General features: G+C 40.1%; 1 protein-coding gene across 3 annotated transcripts in view; it reads left to right on the forward strand.

Moving 5' to 3' along the window:
• The first annotated feature begins 13,795 nt into the window (after positions 1–13,795).
• Positions 13,796–23,447, forward strand: part of MAP3K7CL (MAP3K7 C-terminal like) — a 32,751-nt gene continuing 23,099 nt past the window's right edge. Inside the window, exons 1-3 of one of the 3 annotated variants that reach the window (XM_027681425.1) lie at positions 13,796–14,233; positions 16,258–16,402; positions 16,922–17,030. In XM_027681425.1, coding sequence (XP_027537226.1) covers positions 16,961–17,030 — 70 coding nt within the window. In that variant the 5' untranslated portion in view covers positions 13,796–14,233; positions 16,258–16,402; positions 16,922–16,960. Of the gene's footprint in view, positions 14,234–16,257; positions 16,403–16,602; positions 16,667–16,921; positions 17,031–23,447 lie in introns of those variants that run through there. The other 2 variants (XM_027681426.1, XM_027681424.1) reach the window with 2 other exon arrangements.

Genomic DNA, 23,447 nt, shown 5'->3' on the forward strand with positions numbered 1-23,447 from the left:
TGCTCCCACTGAAACCATGCACTACTCACTACCTTCCGCCCCCAGTCCACCTGCAGCAGGCTGGAGAGGAGAATTGGAGGCACAAAAGGTAAAGATCACAGCTCGAGATAAGAACAATTTACTGAAAACAGCAATGAGATAGGAAAGCAAACAGTAATACCAACAATACTAATGACAGAGGGTAAAAGAAATAATGATTCACACAGAAACGCCCTGACAGTAGACAATACCCAACTGTCCCCCTCTCTTACTTGACTTAAAGAGACCCCTTCTCCACTGAAGAGATTCCCTTAACCCTGCCTCTGGCAATGGTGTGAGGTAGTATAGAATAATCTCCAGGTCCTGGCCATGCCCCCTCCTGAGTACTGCAAAAACTAACCTTTCCCTGACCAGAACTAAGACAAGGGAGACCTCACAGCAGTCTACAGCTTCCTCACAAGGGGAAGCAGAGGGGCTGGCACGATGCTCTTTAGTGATCAGTGACAGGACCCAAGGGAATGGCATGAAGCTGTGTTGGGGGAGGTCTAGGTTGGATATTAGGAAAAGGCTCCTCCCTCAGATGGTAGTTGGGCACTGGAACAGGCTCCCCATGGAAGTGGTCACAGCCCCAAGCCTTCCAGAATTCAGGAAGCATTTGGACAGCTCTCTCAGGCACCTGGTGGGATTCTTGTGTCTGTCCTGTGAAGGGCTAGGAGTTGGACTTTGATGATCCTTGTGGGTCCCTTCACACTCAGAACATTCTATGCTATTATTTCTGGAACTGCCCTCTTTGTACAGTGCTTTTATTGAAGCTTATGCTAGCTACTTTTTTAAAGCCAGAATACCACTAAAGTCAAAATATACATGTATGTTTGTGACTATGAATATAGACAATATACATATGTACTAATCTGTATTCAATTATCACTAGAACATTTCTTTGTGTTATAACCAGCAGTTATTTTGGACTCACTGTCTAATCACAGCTTTAATTTGGCCTTGATCTTTTTTTAGCTATGCATCTACACCATTTATATTCTGCACAGACATTGCCATGTTAAAGGACCATCCAAAGGTCAGAGGGTTGGCTATTAGCAGTTGGCTGCACTTTCATCAGCTAAAATCTATTACTGTACACATGGAAATCCCCAGTTTATCTGTAGGCACTTGTTTGTCAAATTCTAGGGTGGTAAAATTTTAACAGGATCTCAGGAAGTTCATAAAAAGGACAGAAGGTTAATTTCTGTTTACTTATTCAGCTGTGGGAACCCAAGCAATGGAAAATGAGGGATAGAAAAGTATCTGCTGAAGTGTGAGTATAACAATTGTGTTTGTCCAATAACACTGACACCTGGCCAGTGAAAAATATGTGCATGGCATCTTGAGGGAAGGCTGAGGACCATACCTAGTTTGCAGAGAATCATGCTTATACTTGAAACAGAAAATTGTGAACCACGTAGCACCAAACATTCAGAATAATTCTCTTAGTAATAGCAACTGCAGTTACATCAGCTTTCCCCAGATTGTATTTATTTCACTTGTGTCATAATGAGAAGAAACAGTCCAATCAACTAAAGTCCAATCAACTAAGTACTGCTTAGGTCATTGCTCTACAAGTCCTGGGTTAAACACTACCCTCATCCTGGGCTTCTCTCGCTTGTGCAGAGGATTGCAAGCTGATCAGGAAAGAAAGATTTCCTTACCATTTGGTATTCTTATCTCAGTGTATGCTCTCTCTGCTATAGCTAATCCAGTTAGTTTGAATCAATGGAAAGCACTTCTGGGGATTTTAGAGGAGTATTGCCTTTCCATGGAAGCAGTAGATTAAACTGTTTGAAAATGTTGACATATTAAAGTAGTGAAGCCAGTCCCCAGCTGAATTAAGGATCCAGGATGTTTGTGAAGCATCTGGAGCACAAGTCTGATGAGGAGCAGCTGAGGGAGCTGGAGTTGTTTAGCCTGGAGAAAAGGAAGCTCAGGAGGGACCTTCTCTTTTACTACAACTACCTGAAAGGAGGTAGCCAGGTAGAAGTCAGTCTCTTCTCCCAGATAACAATCAATAGGATGAGAGGAAATGGCCTCAAGTTGCACCAGGGGAGGTTTAGGTTAGATATTAGGAAAAATTTCTTCATAACGGGGATTATCAAGCATTGGAACAGGCTGCCCAGGGAAGTGGTGGAGTCACCATCTCTGAAGGTATTTAAAAGATATGTAGATGAGGCACTGAGGGATGTGGTTTAGTGGTGGGCTTGGTAGTGCTGGGGGAACGGTTGGACTCAGTTGGTCTTAGAGGTCTTTTGTAACCTAAACAATTCTGCGATTCTACCTGCACAAGTGACAAGAATTCAGAGGTTCCTCTAAACAAGCAAATTGGAAAGGATGATAGTCTCAGAAAGGTATCAATGCAGTTTATTTTGATTTTGTGTTGCAGGTACAGTCAAGCTGTAAAATCATGTTGTGACATTGGTACAGTACACACCAAAATACGATTCAACAGCCTCTACTCAGTGAGTGAAAGCAAAGTTGTTGAGATCCTTCTTTTTTGGCAAAAAGACCAGATGCCAAAGTCAATAGTATGGGGTTTATTTAATGGTTACTGTGAGGCAGACAAAGAGAGAGAGAAAGAAATAGGAAAAAGGAAGGGAGGAAGAAAGTGACAGAGAGAGATTAAAATATAAAATGTTTCATCACTGTGGAACCTGGTGGTGTCCCATCGGTCTGGTTCTTCTGGTCTTCTCAGTGGTGAGGGTCCCACAAAACACAGAGCCCAGTGGATTAATATATGTTCAGGAGATGCCAGACACCTCACCTGGATGGGGAGGGAAGCTTTGCAGTCTTTTGTGACAGGCTCTGGATTTGTTGCCCCACTTGGATCACCGTGCAGTCCTCTGGTGGTAGAAGGCCTCAGGAATCAGTTGAGGGGGAGTTGCTTTGGGGGTCTTTGACGGTTTATGACCCCTTCTCAGCTGCCTCTCACATGAATGTCCCGTGTGTACGTGGTCTTCCCAGAGCGGGGGATTTACTCCTTCAGTTTGGTGTGGAGAGATTTCAGCATCACACACCCAAAACCCTTCTCCTCCAACACAGGTGCATTCTTCTTTCTGAGACTTGTTTACTTCTCCTCAGACTAGAGATGATTAGATGATAGTATCTTAAGTCCCCAGTCACAGTCCAAATTCCAGCCAGGAGGCACTGGGAGGGGAAGGTGCCTCAGTGATCACAGACAGACAGTTGCTTCTTTGCAGTTTGACGAAAAGTCTTTCTACGATTTTGACAATGTTTGAGACATTAGTGACATTTCAGTCCATCACACCACAGCAGAGGAAAAATAAAGTGACATATATATACAAATAAAATCATTACAGCTAGTTACCAAAGTATCATTTAAGCAGTGCAACACAGTTTATATACAAGGAATTAGCAGAGAACATTTTCTAATAAACAGATTCAAAAGAGATAATTGCGAATGTACCAGTGTTTTGGTATGTACAATAAAAAAAAAAGGTTAAAGTCCTGGAGGTTTATTTAATAAGAAAATCACCCTGATTTACATCTAATCAAGAGAAACAAATGTTTGTACCGTGCAAAGCTACTGAAACACTTGTTCACTCAGATTTCAGTGAATTTGTTATTTGATCTGCGAATGCTTTGCATACTACACAAGGAATGGGTGAAATGAGAATGAGGCTGAGGGGAACTACAGGATGTTACCAGACATTGGAGTTCCAAGGTGAAGGAGGCATGATGGTGTTCGCTCAAAGGTGGGACTCAATGATCTTGGAGGTGTTTTCCAACCTTAATGATTCTATGAACACCACATCCGTGACTCAGTAGTATTAGTAGTTTTCCCTGCTGGCTGTCAGGCGGATTTAATTTCAAACCCTGTAATGGGGCTAAAATTCTCGAAACTGTAATCGAGCCATAAAGAAATCTCTACCTTTTTTTGCTTTTGAAGGATAATTGTCCAAACTGCTTTTCATCATCCGTATTGCTTATCTTACTAACTCTGCAGACTAGGTGTTCATTGCTTATCAAAAATAAATTTTATCTGTGATGCATTTGAACTTCTTAATTTCTTTTTTTTAAACATAGTACAGTGAAATGAATGTCCAGATGTTTGTTATGCATTTTTATGGTCCAGGTTCTGAGTTCTGTTGTCTAAAATATGGGCATCAAAGAGGAGACTGAGGGAAGACCTCATCACATTGTACAACTTCCTCATGAGGGAAAGTGGAGGGGCAGGCACCAATCTCTTCTCTCTGATGACCAGGGAGAGGACCCAAGGGAACAGCATGAAGCTGTGTCAGAGAAGGTTTAGGTTGGATATTAGGAAAAGATTCTTCACTCACAGGATGGTTGGGGGCGATGGAACAGGCTCCCCATGGAAATGGTTATGGCACCAAGTCTGCCAGAGCTCAAGAAGCATTATCCAATAACTCAGAATATTCTATGATTCTACATGTGAGATTCACAACAAATTCTCTGCTAATTATTATCTTGCATGAAAATGGTCCAAAATATCTACTACAGCATTATGTCAGTTATTTTGATCCACTAACAGATATTCTTGTTGTCAGCGAAGTGGCAGAGATGGCAGAAGTCATTAAATCAGTTTTGAAATGGGACAGTATGTGGCAGCGAGCCATACCATCACTCTTACTTTGAACATCAGCATGCTGCAGCTTTAGGAAACAGTCATGTCTGTTCCCCTACACTGCAGAAACTCTGCAAGAGTATTTGTCTTGTTTGATCGCTTACAAACACTTTGGATAAGTTGCCTCAGAAGACACTACCTTTGCAGAAAAAAGTGGTGCAAGGCAGAGTAAGGTATAGACTGAGGGGTAGATAATGTCCTGGTTCCAGATAGGACAGAGATATAATTTTTTGCAGTAGTTGTGAGGGGGCAGAGCCTGGGGCCGTGTGTGTCATTGCTGAGGGTGGAGGTAAGGGACTCTCTAGCTTCCACACATCATGCCACTGATGCTATGTGGAGTAAGTGGGTCATGCTGATCACACTGTGAGCTCAAATAAGAAATCCCAATCACCCTGGCATCTCAGAAGTCCTCACAAACTGTCCCGAAGGTGAAAATTTCAGACTACCATCAGGGGAGGAGGACGACAAGGTGAGACATGCTGAGGAGTCCCCATATAACCAGCTACCTGAAAATGAAAAGTGATATGTTCTCTTCACTGACAGTTCCTGCCATATCATAAGGATACCTCGAAAGTGCCATATGGAGTCCTATGCAGTGAATTGCAGAAGCTATTGAAGGACAAGGTGGATCAAGTCAGGTTGCAGATCTGAAAGCTGTCCAGCTGGCTTTAGATATTGCTGAACGAGAGAAATGGCCAGCACTCTACGTCTACACTGACTCATGGATGGCAGCAAAATGCTCTGTGGGAATGGACCACAGAACATATGGGACCACAGAATAGACCAATTGAAAAAGATCGATTGGCAGACTCATCTGGGCTGCTGGGTTGTGGCAAGACATCGCTGCCTGGGTAGAGAAGTTGGCTGTAAAAGTACATTATGTAGGTGCCCATATACCCAAGAGTCAGGCTCCTGAAGAACATTGCCACAACAGACAGGTGGATTGAGCTGTCAAGATTAAACTGACTCAAGTGGATCTGGACTGGCAGCATAAGGGTGAATTATTTCTGGTTTAGTGGGCCCGTGATACCTCGGGTCATCAGGGAAGAAATGCAACACACGGATGGTCTTGTGATCGAGGGGTGGAGGGACACCATCTCCCAGATTGTCTGTGAAACATACACTGCAGTCGAGCAGACCAAGTGGGTGAAGCCTCTGTGGTATGGTGGACAATGGTCAAATTATAAATATGGGGAGGCATACCCTGGAGACATTCCACCACTGCAACACCATCTTGGGCCTTGAAAAGCAAGTCTTGTGGCAACATAGCACCCCAGAAAGAATTGAGTCATACAATGGGACTCATTTAAAAAATAGTCGCTTAGACAGCTGGGCCAGACAGCACAGTATGGAGGAGGGATATCATATGCCCTATCGTGCACCAGCCTCTGGGATAATTGAATGGACTGTTAAAAACCGCATTGAAAGCAATGGGTGGTGGGACGTACCAGTGGAGTTGGCCCCACCCAATCCAAACCTCCACGTACCACAGAAGGGGATAAAGTCCCTGTGGTGCATATGAGAAAAGTGTCAGGGAAGAGAGTTTGGATTAGTCCCACCTCAAGCAAAGGCAAACCCATCCATGGGACTGTTTTTGCTGAACAACCCAGGTGCATTTGGCAGGTAATGCAGAGAGATGGGGAAACACGATGTGTACCTTAAGGGGGTTTGATTTTTTGAGTGACAAGAGTCTGCAAGGTTGAATTGTATAATATTCATTGCTGAATGACACTGCTACTGTATGCCATAACTACCATAGACAATGAGTATGGACTGGTATACACCAGTTGTGAGCTCTTGATGCAGCTTGCAACCAGCCCAACAGCACACCAGCCTTCCTGCCCTGGGAGATATCTAGGACAGATAGAACCCACAGTCACGGACTAAATGAACTCAAGAGACACCTTGGAGGAATGGCCATTGACTATGGAAATGATACCTGTGCATGTGTGTGTGTGTACATATATTAAAAAAAAATATATGTATATTAAAATATATATATTTATAGTTGGAAGATGTAGGATCTGGGCATGATGTAGATGGTATAGAATAAGGGGTGGATAATAACCTGGTTCCAGCCAGGACACAGTTAATCTTTTGCACTAGCTGTGAGGTGGTGGAGCCTGGAGCTGTGTGGGCATGGCTAGGAGTTTATTCTATACCACCTTACATCATGATCTTTCCCTTTTGTGCCTCCAATCCACTGCAATGGGAAGGGGAGGGGAGGGGAGGGGAAAAGCTGGGGGGAGCAAGCAAGCAGTGTGTGGTTTTGGAGTCTCAGTAGGGGCACTAAATTAGGGAGTACCATTCTAGGCACAAGAATGGTGCAAGATTATACTGTTGTGATCCAATTCTACTCAAGTTGTCTTCAGAGACTGTGTGACATGAGAGGGACAGATTCTGGTGAGACCCCACCTGGAGTGCTGCATCCAGCTCTGTGGTTCACAGTACAGGAGGAACACCAGAGCAAGTCCAGAGGAGGCCACCAAGATGATCAGAGGAATGGAGCACCTCTCATATAAGGAAAGGCTGAGAGAACTGGGTTTGTTCAGCCTGGAAAAGAGAAGGCTTTGGGGTGACCTTTGTACTACTTGAAGGGAGCCTTCAAGGAAGATGGAGAGAGGCTATTTACAATGGCATGGTGTGACAGTACAAGTGGGAATGGCTTCAAACTGAAAGAAAGTAGGTTTACATTAGATATTAGTAGAAAATTTTTTACTGTGAGGGTAGTCAGGCACCAGCACAGGTTGCCCTGAGAAGCTGTGGATGCCCCATCCCTGGCAGTGTTCCAAGGCCAGGTTGGATGGAGCTCTGAGCAACTTGGTCTAGTGAAAGGTCTCCTTGTCCCTGGCCTGGATTGGAACCAGATGATCTTCAAGGTCCCTTCCAACCCAGGCCATTCTATGATTCTACGAATTTCTCAAATGTCTCCACTAAGGGGCAGCATTGAAGAGCAGGTCTCGGTAAACAGCTACTTGTGGTCATACTATGGAGTAGGTGTAAGGAAGGGACTAACAAATTAGTGTTTGTTCTCGGTTGTCTGGAGTTACTGGTTTTCGAAGGTAACTCATATATTTGAGAGTATTACTGCCAATCTGTCAAAACCCCTGTAAACTGACATGTTTCAGTTTAAATGATAAAACCATTGGAATTCTTCCCTGTGGAGTACTCAAAATCACACACAAAAAAGGTGGGCATTTTATTAATTTGGGGGGGGGGATGTTGGTGAAAAACTGATGGCAGGGCCTATTTGCATGTCTTTATTGTGAAAAAGATCAATATCACGTCCTCTCCAGAAGCAATACGTAATCTTTACTAATGCTAATTAGATATTGTCAAGCCTTTCCTGTCAGTATTGCACTTAAACAGTATTGTGTGTGTGTGATGACCTACCCTTAAGGGCAAGGAAGCACCTAAGATTCCTTGTCAAAAGGAACTACAAAAATCAGAGGGTCTGCAAACAATCAGAACGTTTTATTAGTGAATTACATCTTGGCATGAAAATTGATATGTTAGTCCCTGACCTAACATCAGTGGGGTTTGGATAAAGGGGTCCAGTGAAGGGGAAGAGAGAAATTAAAAAGGGAGAGAAAGAAAGAAAGAAAGAAAGAAAGAAAGAAAGAAAGAAAGAAAGAAAGAAAGAAAGAAAGAAAGGAAGAAAGGAAGAAAGAAAGAAAGAAAGAAGGAAAGAAAGAAAGAAAGAAAGAAAGAAAGAAAGAAAGAAAGAAAGAAAAAAAAAGAAAGAAAGAAAGAAAGAAAGAAAAAAAGAAAGAAAGAAAGAAAGAAAGAAGGAAGGAAGGAAGGAAGAAAAAAGAAAGAAAGGAAGAAAGGAAGAAAGAAAGGAAGAAAGGAAGAAAGAAAGGAAGAAAGAAAGAAAGAAAAAGAAAGAAAGAAAAAGAAAGAAAGAAAGAAGGACGGAGAGAAGGAGAGACGAAAGAGATGGAAGGAAGGAAGAAAGGAAGGAAAAGAGATCACCAGCATTGATCCAGCTGATAAGTGGTGTGAGAGCAAGTGGTGATGCAGCTACATCAGTCTGGGCCATGAGATGTCCAGGGTACTAGAGGCATCGCCTAGGCTTGAAGGGTTTTTTTGGGTTTCTTGCTTTCTATGTAAATTAGTTATCATGAGCCATCTGTTCTTTCAGGCCTTTCTGGAAATGGGTCAGAGGGCTTTGGGGGTTTTTGGTGGTCTTAATCCAACCTTATAATCCATGCCTACTTCTTGCCACTCATTCTTGCACTTGTGCTGTACTGTACGTGGTTCTTTCTCACAGAAAAGTGCTGCCCTACCTCCACCTGGCCCCCCTTCTCCAGCCAAAACTTGTTCTTTCTCGTGGCACGTTAATACCAGTAGTCCTTATTACCAACAATTCTTGTCTGTTACTGCTAACAGTCCTTGGTTGGCTCTACAGCCATCCAGTTATCGTTGTTTGAGACATACACATTAATCCCTTAACTTCTGGGAGTCGAGAGCTCAATGGGTCTCACATTGGACCACTGTTTATAGGGTCCTTAAAGAGTAGGATCCAGTATGCATTAGCCCCTTATAGTTGAGAGCTCAAAGGACCTCACTTTGGATTGCTGTTAATAGGGCCTTTAGTCGTATTAATTTTTCATCCTGGCTGCAATTCAGGTCAGGAACTTTCTTTGAAAGTTCAATAACAAAAATATTATTCCACTTAGGTTACTATTCAGGCAAGAAAAATAAGTTTCCAAGGCTGTTTGTTAAAAAACAGGTGCTCACTAGACACCACGAGTTCCTGGGAACAGACAATGTTTCTGATAATCTCAAGAGGGGCTTAGCCCGGGTGCGGTTTTTCAAGGCCGAGGCCTAATGAGCGTGGGGTAGGGGAATGCACCACCTCAACCCATCCCACGACTAAAGTCAGCTTCTCAGGGCCTCTATGGTAGGTGACTTAATATGGAAATATTGAGTATTGATATGGAGTATTGATATCACTGGCTTAGTCCTCTACATTAGATCACAAGAGGAAGAGCGTGGAATTAATAATGACACGTAGTGCTTAGTCTTTCATTTGCAGTCAGCTACAGGGGCATGGGTGATCATTTAGGGAGAACAAAGTTCAAGGGCTCTTTTCCTCTGCTCTGAAAAAGCAGCACTTTACTGCCCCTACCCTACTTTGTCTTGTGGGTGTCCTAGTAGAAAATTGGCAGTCTTTTTTTTCTGGGCGGGAGTTGTCCCTGGCTAAGATCGTCTTTGAAATTATTTTTGGCAGGATAATATCTCAAAGGCTTTAGCTTTCTTTCTCTCAGCAGAATTAGGATTTTACAATTTCTGGCTGGAGTTTGCTGTAGAAGTGATGGAGTTTTGCACCTGTGAGGTTTTCAGACAATTCAAGATGTAGTTATTTGCAGATAATCATAAAGCAGGTATAAAAATTGTCAGGTCAGCTCCTGTAAATACACATTACTTTGACCGAGCCCATTCTTTAATTTCTCTGCAGCAATCTCCTTCATGAGGCCTGTATGATCCTATATAAGTGAATTCATCTATTGGATATCAATTTGCTGTTATTTATAAAGTTAGTTATGTGCTCTTTTGTAAGTCAGTGCTCAGTGTGTGTTTCCTGCTGGTGTTAATGATTTAGTTTAATCTGATAGAGTTCAGCCATTTATGAGAGTAGAGCCTGGGGGAAAGTTATGTTATTTTGCCTGTGTTAAAATACTACCTAGTCAAGGAGACTGGAGGTAATACCAAAGAACACTAATGAAATGCTCTGTTGGTTGCTCCAGTCATCAGGGATTTTGGACTATGAGTGATTTTGTTGTATGTGCAGTTTCAGGCAATACTTTTTTTTTTAATTTCTTCTTGGAACATCTTCCATATGCTAGAATATTTAAAGTGTATTTTAAAATAGTGGCTGGCAATCTACGAAACACCATTTTAGCATGAATGAGGTCATATGCTACTAAAATACTACTTATACTAGGAAACTGAGATGAATTGAAAGTAGGAGAGCTAAAAAAGTGAAGGCAACAGGTGTTTTATTAGATTGCAGGTATTGGCTTTTTTTAACATCTGTAGAATAACTGATACTTCATCCTAAAACTTGCTGCAAATTTGTGTGTTTCCACTACTGAATATCAGTAACTCCCAGTATTCCTAATTTAGGATATGTTCCCTTAAGGTGTTTTTGGCTAATAAAACATGATATCCTCTTCTAGCACATCACCAGTTTCATAATGTGATGCAGGATTAAAAGAATTTTGCTTGGAGACCAGGCAGCTGATGACTAAGAGTGTACTGAAAAGGAAACAGGGCAGGCTGTGCTCCTGCAAAAAAAAAAAAAAAAAACACCAAACCCTGGAGATATCAGCATTCTATAATTTTCACAGAGATGACTATAAGGTGTATGTGCAGCCTGCCAGAAAGAAGTATTTTTTGTGTTGCAAGAAATGGGAGAGTAATTTGTTGTAGATATTTCAATCACCTATTTAGTAAGTAAGAGAAGCAGGATTTATCTCTACGCAACATTGACAATGCCTTTGACTTTTTTAAGCATGTCAAGGAAGTGAAACAGCCTAGACTTCAATTTCCCCATTGTTTAAAATTGAGATCTCCCCTGGTGTATTCTTATAAAGTAATTTAAACAGCCTTTTAAAATGTGCTGTTTAAATCCATGCTGTTGGGAGTTTTAGCACAATGACCCCAATAATAAATGGATGCTGGAGCAATTACAGTCAAATCATTCATCCTGATGCTTCAAATTTGATGTTCTGTACGCAGAATGCTATAATATTCTCACATTTTAAAAGTATTCCACCTCCCATAAAGTAGTAGTTTCAGGTGACTAACTGTTGCATAAACCATGGAACTGATATTTAAATGCAAATCAGGGGCCTTTTTTTGGTGCAGTTTTGGATCTTAGCCCATGAGTCACAGTTTTCAGAAGCAGCAAACTCCATAGGAGAGTGCAACTGTGTCAGTTCTGGGCTCCTCAGGACAAGAAAGACAAGGAGCTACTGGAGAGGTCCAGCAGAGATCACAAAGATGATGAGGGCTCTGGAGATCTCTCTTATAAGGAGATACTGTTTAGTCTAGAGAAGACTGAGAGGGGATCTCATTAATGCATATAAATATCTCAAAGGTGGGTGTCAAGAGAATGGTGCCAGACCCTTCAGTGGTTCCCAGCAACAGGACAAGGAGCAATGACCATAAACACAGCAAGTTCCACCTCAACATGAGGAAGAACTTTATGTTGAGGGTGGCAGAGCGCTGGAACAGGCTGCTCCGGGAAGTCATGGATTCTTCCTCTCTGGAGACATTTAAAACCCACCTGGAAATATTTCTGTGTCACCTGCTCCAGGTGACACTGCCTGGGCAGGGGGGTTGGACTGGATGATCTCCAGAGATGCCTTCCAACCCCAACAATTCTGTGATTCCTTGATTCTGTGAAAAATGCAGATTTAACTAAAGACAGTGAGATTTAAAAATCGTGGATACAAAACATAAAACGATGTACACAATTAGCAAATGCCCATGCTATTTAAACTAAGTGCAACTGAAGTCTCAATCTGGAAAGTGGAGTGGCAGAACCATCTGGAAAAAACATCCCTGGGCTATTCAGGCATCGTTTCTGTTCAAGACCCTTGCTGTCATGGCTGTTGAAAATTTTGCCTGTTTTAAGATTTTATGTAGAGAGCCTTTCTCAGGCTTTACTGTATGGCATGTAATGAAGGCACTTATACCATTCAAATACCATCCATCCCATAACAAAACAGAAGAGTATCTCATGATTTGGGGGAAACCCTGGCTCCATGGAAACTGGGGCAGAATATTTTTCGTTACTCCACTAGCCAGGATTTTCTGTGTCTTCAAACAAATACTTTCACAGTAGTTGGATATGGAGCTGGAGATCGATACCAATTGCTGATTATATTGAGCTGTAGATTGTTATTTGCAATAATGGTTGTGATCAGAGTCCAATCTGTCTTCCACCCCTTCCAAGGCAAGAACCCTTGGAAGAATAGGGAAGAACCCTCAATCTTTTCAAAAACACATCAAGAGAAGAGAAAATGGTCAGTGTTGTCAGAGTCGCAGTCCCATTTTCCACCAGCTCTTTGGGCCAGAGCCTGTAGTCTGCTCTGAAATCACACTGTGGATAAAGACAGCTTCAGGAGATACCTAACTAATGGTGTAGCTATCTGATACCCTCCCTGGTCATTGCTGGGGGAAAGGCTGTGGGGGTAGGATATTTTTGCAGTTTAGTAATTTTGAAGTATAAAAAAGGTCTTTTGAGGCCACAAGGGCAACTGCTGGCTTCAAGAGTTTTGCCCTGATGAGATCAATCCTGGACTAGGGCCAGAAGGTGAGAGGGTGAGGAAGGACTTCAGACTGTCTTTATTTGTCCTGCAACCTCTCTATATCTCAGCTGAGCCAAGAGAATCTAGGAATGTGTCTACACAGATCTGGCTTAGATAAACTCTTTCCATTTGGAATTTCAAGATATGAAATACATTTTGAACTATAAAAGAAGGAGAACCCCCTTTTCAAGCATAGAACAATAACGATATCTGTATAATCATTCTGTAATTGTTCTCCATTTTTCTCCATTTTGTTCTAATGACAGTGGTAGCAGTCAATTGAAGTCATGTAGGCAGTACAAGTGCGTGACACAGTACATGTGCAAGACAGGGATTAAACCTTTATTTTCTGGCAATAAGAAATAAAAGTTTAAGCTGAAGAAATTAATCTATTGTGATATTTCAAGGTTTATCTGTTAATTGCTTGCCAGTGGTTTCAAAATTGAAAAAAAGCTATCCGAAATCACACTAGGATATCCTCTGAGTTCAGTCAAATCTCTGATTGAGTCAGCTTCAGTTATCATTGCCATCACCAGCTGATCTATAAATACATCTGCTTTTACAGCCTACGCCTTCTGAGATTTGCCCATTGCCTCCTCAGAAGAGCAGGGCTGCGTCTGCTATTAAACAAACCTGGCTTGGCAAAAGCCAACAAGAACCTAGCCTAAGAGGCCAAGCCCATCCGTTGTTGTCAGCTTTGACAGTCGCTGCTATCATTTGAAAGTGCACTTGCAGCCAGTCCAAGTTGGTAGTGTCAGCCCAAGCTGATTGGAGCTGCAGACATTTTTGCTGACTGGAGTCATGCTATCTTTGCCAGTTTGCTGGAATAGACACAGACACTGATTGGGTCATGCTGAAAACATTCCTGTCCTATGAAGCAAGTCTGTTTGTATTTCAGGTTTGCCAGGACTAATGAATTAAAAATCTTGGGCTCACCACAGTTTGCTGCTTAATAATGCCTGTGACAGAAGGATTTTTTCCTCCCTGGAGCGTGACAGCATCATAATCCCTTGTCAGTGGCAAGGAGAGGAAGGAAAGGCATAATTGTGAAGAAAAGCGGAAAAGGGTGATCTTTTGGGACAGCAAAGCCTATGGGAAGTGCAGGTAGCAGCATGTTGCCCTAACAGCTGTCTCAGCTTCTCAGACCTTGTCAGTTCGTTGCTATGCAGCAGGTGCAGCCTTTTCTTTTATTGAAGCTTTACTCCATAAAGGCAACGACAAGCCAAGGCAGTGGCTGGCCCTGGATTATAGAAGTGCAGACACTTCGCTAAGTGAGGTAAGGCAACAGGTGTGAAAAAATTTGATAGATCTGTAACAGCATTTAATCTGAGTTCTGCTGCAGATTTTTTACAGAGGAACAGCAGCCAGCTCTATAGGCAATTGTTGGGAAGAAAAGAGCTGCTCATTAAATCTCATTAAATTCCAGGTTGCCCTCATCTCTGTCTACAGTGATATTGTTCATCATGCATGGAGAAAGCAGGTGGGGAACTGGGGGCAGCCGATCCGAATGTTTCATGATATCACCTTGTTTGCACACAGGCTTCTTCCATCCCTCTCTGTTCTCTGTGATAGCTTTTTGTGATGAAGAGCTTGAGGATTTGGCACAAAAAGGAGTGAAGGGATAAATTCAATATTATTTAAAAAACTGGTAACAGGGTAATTGCTGCATATAAAGATGAGATTTCTTTTTCAGGATTGGAATAAAATGAAAACACTCGTGTTTTGATAGAATTCATCATTTCTTACTGAAAGGGTGTTGATTTTTGCTCTCACATTAAAAAGATGGTTAAAAGAGGTAATTTAAAAGCATCACACACCACAAAGTATGGGACTGGCATAAAACAACAGACTTATAGCAGTATTGTTATGGCAACTTTAAAACCCCTAGCAGAATGCGTCATTTTAATTTCTTAGGTTATGATGGGAAATGTTAAGTTTACTCTTATGTGGAAGACCACTTGAGATAGTCAGTGTCAGGGGAAAGTGCACCAACAACACAGAAGGATGAACAGCCTTGTTTTAAGGATGTGCTTGTCACTTAAAATCTCTTAATTTTGTGGGTTTTTTTCCTTTACCTTGTATTGGGAAGTATGGAAGGGAAATATGATAAAGAATTTTGCATTAGTAATTCTGTTGCTTTTTTTTAAACAATGAGATGTATCAGATATTTCTTATGAAGTGAGGGTGGGGAGGCAGGGAAGAGATCAATAATGCTCAGAAGGTAAAAGTAATTCAGTCTGATGCAAGGCACTTCAAAATAAAGTATTTCAGTTTACTCCAAGGGTCTTTTGCTGAGCTCAAAAATATACATGGTTGCAATTATTTGACTTTTCTGTATCTCTTCTCCATAGATACCAGTTCAGTCTTTGTATGTCTTGAATATTAGTAAGGGAGAATTAAGAACAATTCCTGGTATCCTTTGTGTATTAGCAGAAAGAGAGACTCTCAGCTTCAATCAGATTCATTTGAAGTAAGGATTTTAAGTAACCATATCACTCTGCTAGGTAAATATCAAAACAGACAAAGCAAATAAACAAGAAATGCTGAAATTAACGGACACAAAGCAAATTTGATCATATTCCACTGATTGCATGGCAGTGATGCCAGGGAAGTGTTTGATTCACTTGTGTACCACCAAGGAAGACAGAAATATTGTTCTGTTCTATTGACATTTTGAGACTGCCCAATAATTCGGTGTAAATTAGAATGAGTTGATAGGATTTCCCTGCAATACAATAGCCACTTTACTGAAAAACTGCAAGACTATTGGCTTAAAAAACTGATTTTTGTTTTCACTTGCTAAACGCCTTGTTGTCTGCTGATAATGAATTAGTAAATTCGTTGTATTTTTCTGATGAGTTGGGTTTCTAATTGACTAAGAAGTTTTTATGGTAATTTAAAAGCTACTCTCATAATTGTCCACTTAGTTGGTATGAATACAATGTGCACTGGATAGCAGTCCACAGTCCTAAAATAATTTCTTTATGGGCAGATCTTTTGCATGCATGAAGTCCCACTGACTTCATGTTCTCCACACATGGAGCTAATCAGAAGTTTAATATCTTTGAATTTTAGAAGCTTTGTGCTAGATAATCAAGGAGATTTCTTGCATTCAGCTATTCAACAATTTAACCAAAACTGTTCATCCAAAAGGGTAAATATACATAGTGGAGCTCTGAGTACAACTCTTTAGTGTTCAGAAATGTTTTAATTACACCATTAGAGATCAATAGTAGCTAATTCTTTTGTTGCTCTTTAGTGTCAGGTTTGAAATGAACTAGCTGTTTTCTTAATGGACAGGGTTTCATCTCAGTAAAACTACCTTTTGTAATTGATGGTCTTAGAAGAAAGACGGAGGACGGAATAAGGTCCCGATCCGGGAGCCAAACCCATGCAGACAGACCCCTACACCTGCACAGACTTCCACTGAAAAATCACCACCAAGGTTTGGAGACCCCATAACTTTCTGGCCATTAAGTGCCCAACTATCAGGCCCAGCTGGACTGGGGGAGTAATGGGTGGAAGGCAGGAGGATGGGTGCCTCCTCATTGACACCATGTGGAGTGGTGTGCACATTCCCAATCACAAGGCAGGCTTGGGGTCATGTTACTCTCAACTCCCCACCCCTTCTTCCTTCTTCACCTTCAGAGGCAGGCAGCATTGCCACAAGTCAAGGCTTGCTGAAGGGGCAATGGCAGGGAGGAAGCAGGTGAGGAGAGGGGTAGCTTCCTTTGCCATCATTCTTTCTAATCTATAAATATCAAAAGTAAAGGCAGTCTCTGCACTGAATTTCATTTAATTCCTTTTTAAATGGAAAAGTGAAATGGTGCTCCCTTGACTTTGGTTCTAAACGTTGCTTAGCTAGAATGGGAAAGGTAGCTGTGAGTGCATGAAAAGCATTAAAACTCATTTATTGAATGATGTCACGTGCTCTGTAATAAATATATTGTTTGTATTATTGCAGCTGGAACAAACAAGTAAAAGCATTGACTCAAGTGCCCACATGATCACTACCGCCAGGGTACCTGCTGATAAGCCAGTACGAATTGCCTTCAGCCTGAATGAATCCCCAGGTACAGTTTAATTTACGGAGTAAACCACAATGAAATAGTTGTTTTTAAATTTTACGTGTACTTACCAGTGTTTACAATATCAAATGTAGTCCAGTATAATGGGTGGATTTTTTTCCTGAGTGGCAGCTGTGATCAGTTTTCCTGTCTGATAACTTTTAATGTTTCCGTTAACAATTTCATTAGAGTAAATCCACTAGATTGACAATTTAGATCTTAGCTTTCTTTCAGTGGTTTGTGGAGTATACTCAGGACTGTAATTAACTATCCAATTTACCTACACTTGCAGTATATCTGGTTTTATGGAACTCTAAAATGAGAAAAGTAAAAGGACAAGTTTGGATGAGCCTAGAGCAGGAAGGGACTTTTTTTTAGCAGGAAGGTTGAAAAGTGCCACACATGCCCAGCTTGGTGAAAGGTTTCAGGAAATGCATACCCCACATGGCATCTCTGAGAAAGCAGCAGAAATTTCATTGATGTTTATACTGTCAACTAGTGCTGATGGAGCATTAATTTCCCCAAACGTACCCTGTACATAAATGGACCCTTTGGCCTTTGGAATAGATGAATATTATTAGTTTGCACTTTCAATATTATTAAGGTCCAGAGAGCTGTTGCCAAACAGTGAAAGTCAGAATGAAATAAAGCAAAAAGGAAGCTGAAAAGCATCCCAAAAACGTTGGCTGTTGCTTTTACTAAAAGTGGCCGGAGTCAGGGCTAAGATGTGTTTATGGATCTCTGATAAGGATAAATAAAACCCACTGCTGTTGCATGTTTTATGGGACTGTATGCATTGTGGGATAACGTGTGAGGTTGCTTCCGGAGCTTTTCATGAACAGAATCTCAGCTTGAATACACTTTTCTCATGTAAAAAATATTTTGGAATATGCATTATCTTTCCTAGCTAATTTTTGTGTAATACTAATTTTCAGCTACAGTACTGAAATACAATCTCATTCCCTAAGCAAGGGAATTAAAAACCAAACATCTTCATATATTATTGAACCCAACTTTCAGTTCATAAAGATGAGTGACACAGAAAGATTGGGACAAGGAATATAAAGAAATACATGTGATTATATGTGTACCCTTTTTATAAATTAAAATAATCTGGTAATTACATTTTTATTACAGAAAGCAGTAAAGAATCATTCTCATCTCTCAAGATACAGTCATGTGGTAAATCTCATACAGGAATTATGGCAAAGATGGGTCTTGAAGAGAGATGTAACTTATGGAAAAAGGATGCTTATGTGAGACACTGAAAACAAGTCAGGGAAGGCTGAAACCATGGGAAAATCAGACAGCAGACTGGTTTGTGACAAGAGATGACAACAGGAAATTACAAGGTTGTGAATAGCTTGAAAGAAGGGGATATGAAAGGCAGGAAGCCCAACTTCCTTAACATTGCTTCATGTTTTATTTTTTGCTTTTTTATCCTGCTAATAACTCCAGCCTCTCTTGTAATATTTGGGAAAACAAATCCAGTGAGAGAAAGGTAATCTTTTTCTGCCACATATTGTTAAACTGTTTCATAATTTTGAATCCTTTATTGTATGTATGCAAGTGTTCCTGCAGTATGCAATCCAGAACCTTCATGAGTGCTGATAAAAGAAAATAGCAACCCGTAGAGTGAATGCTGTGTTCCCCTCTACATCACATGCCTGTGAGGGCTACCAGGAGGACTAAATCAACATATTGTTTTACCATGTGACAAGTTTCAAGAGTTATTATGTTTGATATATTTAAAGAAGGCAAAGGAAATAAGCTTTTAACAGGTACGAAAATTTCTAGCAAACTCTAGTTGAATCAAGAGAGTACAAACAAGTATTTAAAACTTTTTTTTAAGATGGGCTGCAAAAACCTTCAACAGATAGACCTTTAGGTATTCCATAGCAGGCAGAGACTTTTTTCTTACTTTTTTATATTTCTTTAATCATTTTTTTTCCTTGACAAGGATATTTGTTTTCAAGGAGTTACCTGCTGTAAGTGTGATAGTAAAGCATCAGCTGAGGCTCATGTGCTGCTAGGCATGAATAGTAAGTTCTTCACCAGGTCTAAGTGGTCAGGAAATTGGTCTGACTTAAGCTCTTCCTTAAATTCTACCTCACTTGAAAGGCACAATGACACATTTCACCAAAAAAGGCTGCATTCTCCTTCCGGGGCTGTACAGTTGCTTACTAGGAGGAACTGGCAGCATAACTGGATATAAAAAGGGGAAATGGAATGTTTCTTCTGGGTGGCAATTATCTCACTGGCTAGGATTGTAACCAAGCACTGGGTGTGAGAAGCAGTGAAAGGAGAAACTGCTCTCAACTCATGAGAAGAAATTACTTTGTGTTAACTGACCTACAAGACTGGAGCTGGTTTATCCCGAGTGTACAAGAAATAATTTAATTGCATTATATTATTTGTCAGTCAAGACCTGATGACTGAAATCATGGCCAGCTTTGTGCCGTATTTTTAATGTGAAAGTAGGGTAACCAGTTCCTTTAAAGTCTCAGGAGCAACCCATTAGTGGGTGCTATATAAGAGAGTTTTATTGTGTATGTCTTATTCCTGTATATATAGATCTCTATGTTTGGCTCTTTCAGTCAAGTTCACTGACATAGATTTCCCACAATATTGCACCAGTTTTGACTTAAGGTACCATTTTAAATTATTAATTGGAAACATATTATTCCAGCCCATCTTACATCACTTGGAAAATAATGCAATTTGAACTAAAAATGGTGTTCCAAGATTTAAATAAGTGTTCCAAAGTTGAAAATATGTTGTGGTTTGTCAATATCAACTTCATTTAACCAGTGAAGTTCAATATGTCCTAGTCTTTATCACTCTTACTTACGAATATATTGATACAATGATTATAAGAGGAACTTCATGGAATTTAGACAAGTGGATTTGTTTTGTGCAATACTTCAAAGATAAGGTTTATAGGTAAATATCTCTTCACCTTGCCTCCCAGAATAACAGCTGGAGTCTAGCTGAAAAGTTCTGCTTGTGACATGTGGTGATAAATGACTGGTTTTGAAATTGTTAGTGAGTTCTTTTGTTTGAAATTAGTTTACCTCTGATAGACCATTCCAGAAAAATCATTGACAAAAAAGGCAAAACATAAATTTTCTAATGAACCCAACAGATAGTGAAACAGTGAAATATTTTTGCAAGAATAGTAAAATTACTTATTTTACTCCTCTTTATGCTCATTATCCCCATGACCACAAAGAACTTTTTGCTTTTCTAATTGATAATGCAAGACAGTTTTGCAGTAGTTGCTTCTTCAAAAGCAACCTTCAAATCCCTACTCCATCCTTATTTTAGTTGTAATGGCAACAGAGGCTTTCCAGTACATTGATTGAAAACCAGTAAGGGTTGCTAAAACCTATGGCTAAAATTCACAAAACTAGTTTCCTAAAACTACACCCAACCTACAAGGAAGTGGCTTGGTCTTTGGGGAATTTGATAAGAACTTATGTGAGATACCTTCAAAAAGATATTCATCTGAGGATGCTTATGCTTTAGTGAAGGTAAATGGAGTAGGAGGATTTTGCTGTTATCTCTTCTGTTATGCACTGTTTCTATTTTTGGGAGGCCCATAACTCTTATTATTGAGCAAGACTTCACATCCTATTCCTGGGTGAGGCAGTGACCATTCCCCACTATTTTATGAGTGAGGTAACCGCGAGGTTTTGTAAGGTCGTGTCAGGCAGAGCTGTGAATATAAACCCTGGAGCTTTACACAGCAGTGCCAAGTTGCAGTCACTTAGCCATACAGCCTTCCAGAATGAATTTGATGAGTTGTCTGTCAGTATACAGGGCCAGAGTTGCTGGATCTCACTGTCCTCCCAGGGTCAAGAATGGACCCTGACACACAGTTTGCCGGTGTTGTCCCAATGTAAGTTGTGGTGCTTGCAGTTGAGTTTGAGTACTTTTCCTGTGTTAGGGCTGATCACTTACAGGATAACAACTTACTTATGTTACCAATTTAATTCTTTAATTTAGGACCAAGAAATCTGAATACGTGTAGGAGAAAAAAAATAGTACCTGATTGTATAATTAAATGCTGGATCATAACTCAGTTACTCAAGGAAACAGAGCTGTGATTGGCATTTCCTAAGTTTCAAGTGCTTGATTTAGCAGCCTTAATGTGCTTTCAACACATTTAAACTTTTCTATTCTATTTCTGTCTATCTTTATGAAGATCATAGAGAAACTAATTTGCAACTTTATGCTGCAAGGAAATCAGATGTTGTTCTTAAAGGATTTATTGCCTGTAGCCCACGGTTTAGCTAAATGGAGCAACTATATAGGAAGAGACTTGGATATTACACTTCATTGTACTAGACATTGTGTCAGTTAGACAGTGACATGTGAAGGATTTTTCATATTTGTCTACATGATGGAGGTCTGGGATATTGGAATCTCCAGGAGGCCAGAACATAATTAAATCAGTGAAGCTTTCCAGAAAGCAAGATTAATTCTCAAATGTGCAACATTAGCGTATGTCAGAGGAATGCCTCAGGACATAAGTAGATAAGTAGTAAACCTTTTATATAAAGACAATCTGTCCTAATAGAGTTCAGATGCTTTCTGTTATGATGACAGTTTTCAGCAACAAGCAAAGCAAGCACGTGAACCATGAAACAAACAGGAAAATCGAACTCTTTTGTGCACATGAACCAAGTCTTTGGTTCAAAGTGTTCACCATGTAATCAGGGTACAGGTCTTAAAGGCACTTTCAAATATAGAACTTCAAAATTAGATTTGGGATTATGAGAAATCAGGAAGTGCTACTCATTTAGAAATCATGTCATAGATACATTAATTTAGGTGGCTGTAATGAAGTCCCTGATATGATTCTTTTACATCACCAATCAGTGCTGTTGAGTTTGCTGTGATGGCCATGGCATCCATATGTGTGTTATTCTTACTTTCTTGTTTCCTTTTGACCAGGATCTTAACTCATTTTCAGGTGTAGCAAGTTCCCGTCTTTGATTTTTCTAATATCTTTATTTTTAAACAAAATAGGTTTTCAACATCCAGCTTGAATTATAAATCGTTTTTCTTTGTGAGGTTTTTTATAGTGACCACAAGGGTGAGATGCTGTTTGTAGCTGTTGAAGAATCAGCCTAGATATTTTCAAGGGTTTTTGGTACAGAAAGGCCACTAACTTTATTGTAAAGGGGGTCACTGATTGTATCAGTGACTCCTAATCTAAGCACTCATTAAAAGTTGATAATGAATTGAGAAAAGGAGAAAAAGAGGTATTTCTGAAATTTGTTGTCTAGTTAAGGAGATGTAGAGTAGAAAATAACAAATACAGACAGATAAGGAGATAGTTCTAAGAGTGATTTGATCTTCAGAATACTTTCACTGACATTTCAGACATTTCTTGTTTCTGATTTTCAGAGTCAATAGATTCTGAAGGCTAGAAGTCAATGTAATTTTGCCTGGTCTTTTGCATAACACCCAGTATTTCAGCTTGTAGGGGCAATAGTGATTCTTTCAGAAAAAAATGTAAGAGTTTATATCTTTGCTCTTGACTTTCTGAAAACATCCTCAAAAAAGTTTTAGGAGGTGAATGACTGCTTTCATTTGCTTTCCCCTTGTGTGAAATTTAATCGTGTTTAGTTTTTACCGAATGATTTTTGTTGTTATTGTTGTGGTTGTTACTTTGACAACAGTGAAATACAAACTGACCTGAGGCAGTAATTTGTTTCACTGAAAGCTGTGGGGAAAGTCATTTGTTGTTCTTTTTGTGGAAAACAAGATTGCAGTTAGTTGTGAGGATTTCTGTTAATTTTTCTAAACTAAATACTTGAGCGAAAAATCTCAAAAGAGCCCAGGAGAATCAGGAACCCAGGAAAATTTCAAGCCACTAAAGTCTCCAGCATTTCTTGATGATGTTCTGCACATTGGATGATGATTTAAACAAGTCTTAAACTAGTATCACTAAAAAAAACCCCTAGCAGCTGTTCAATAGATGCTAGGGCAGGCCCATTATAAAATGTACTATGGTATGCCGTAATGGTTAGGATACCAGTACGTTCTATTTATGGTACCATTGACTCAGTCACTTGAGTTCAAAAAATAAGCAGGGAACATCTGTTTATTGAAAGGATTTCCTCTATATTAATTTCTCTCTCTATTCCATCCTTTATGAAGTACTTCCAAAGTTTTTTAATTAGTTCTTTTAAGAGGATATTCCAATTTATTTCCTAATATTCTGACACTGCATTAGTTTTATTTTCTTATTAATAGCTGATGCAGTGAAAAAGTAATTACTGGCTGATGTTGCTTCAAATTTATTTTTTTTTAGTACTTTGAAGGGTTGCTTTGGCTATGTTTTTCTTAATTTTAAAAATGTTCAAGATCCCTCCTTAAAGCTACTGTACCAAGGCTTGTACTGCTGGAATT

This window comes from Neopelma chrysocephalum, unplaced genomic scaffold, assembly GCF_003984885.1.
Source record: "Neopelma chrysocephalum unplaced genomic scaffold, ASM398488v2 Primary Assembly neopelma1_60, whole genome shotgun sequence".
Taxonomy (NCBI): Eukaryota; Metazoa; Chordata; class Aves; order Passeriformes; family Pipridae; genus Neopelma; species Neopelma chrysocephalum.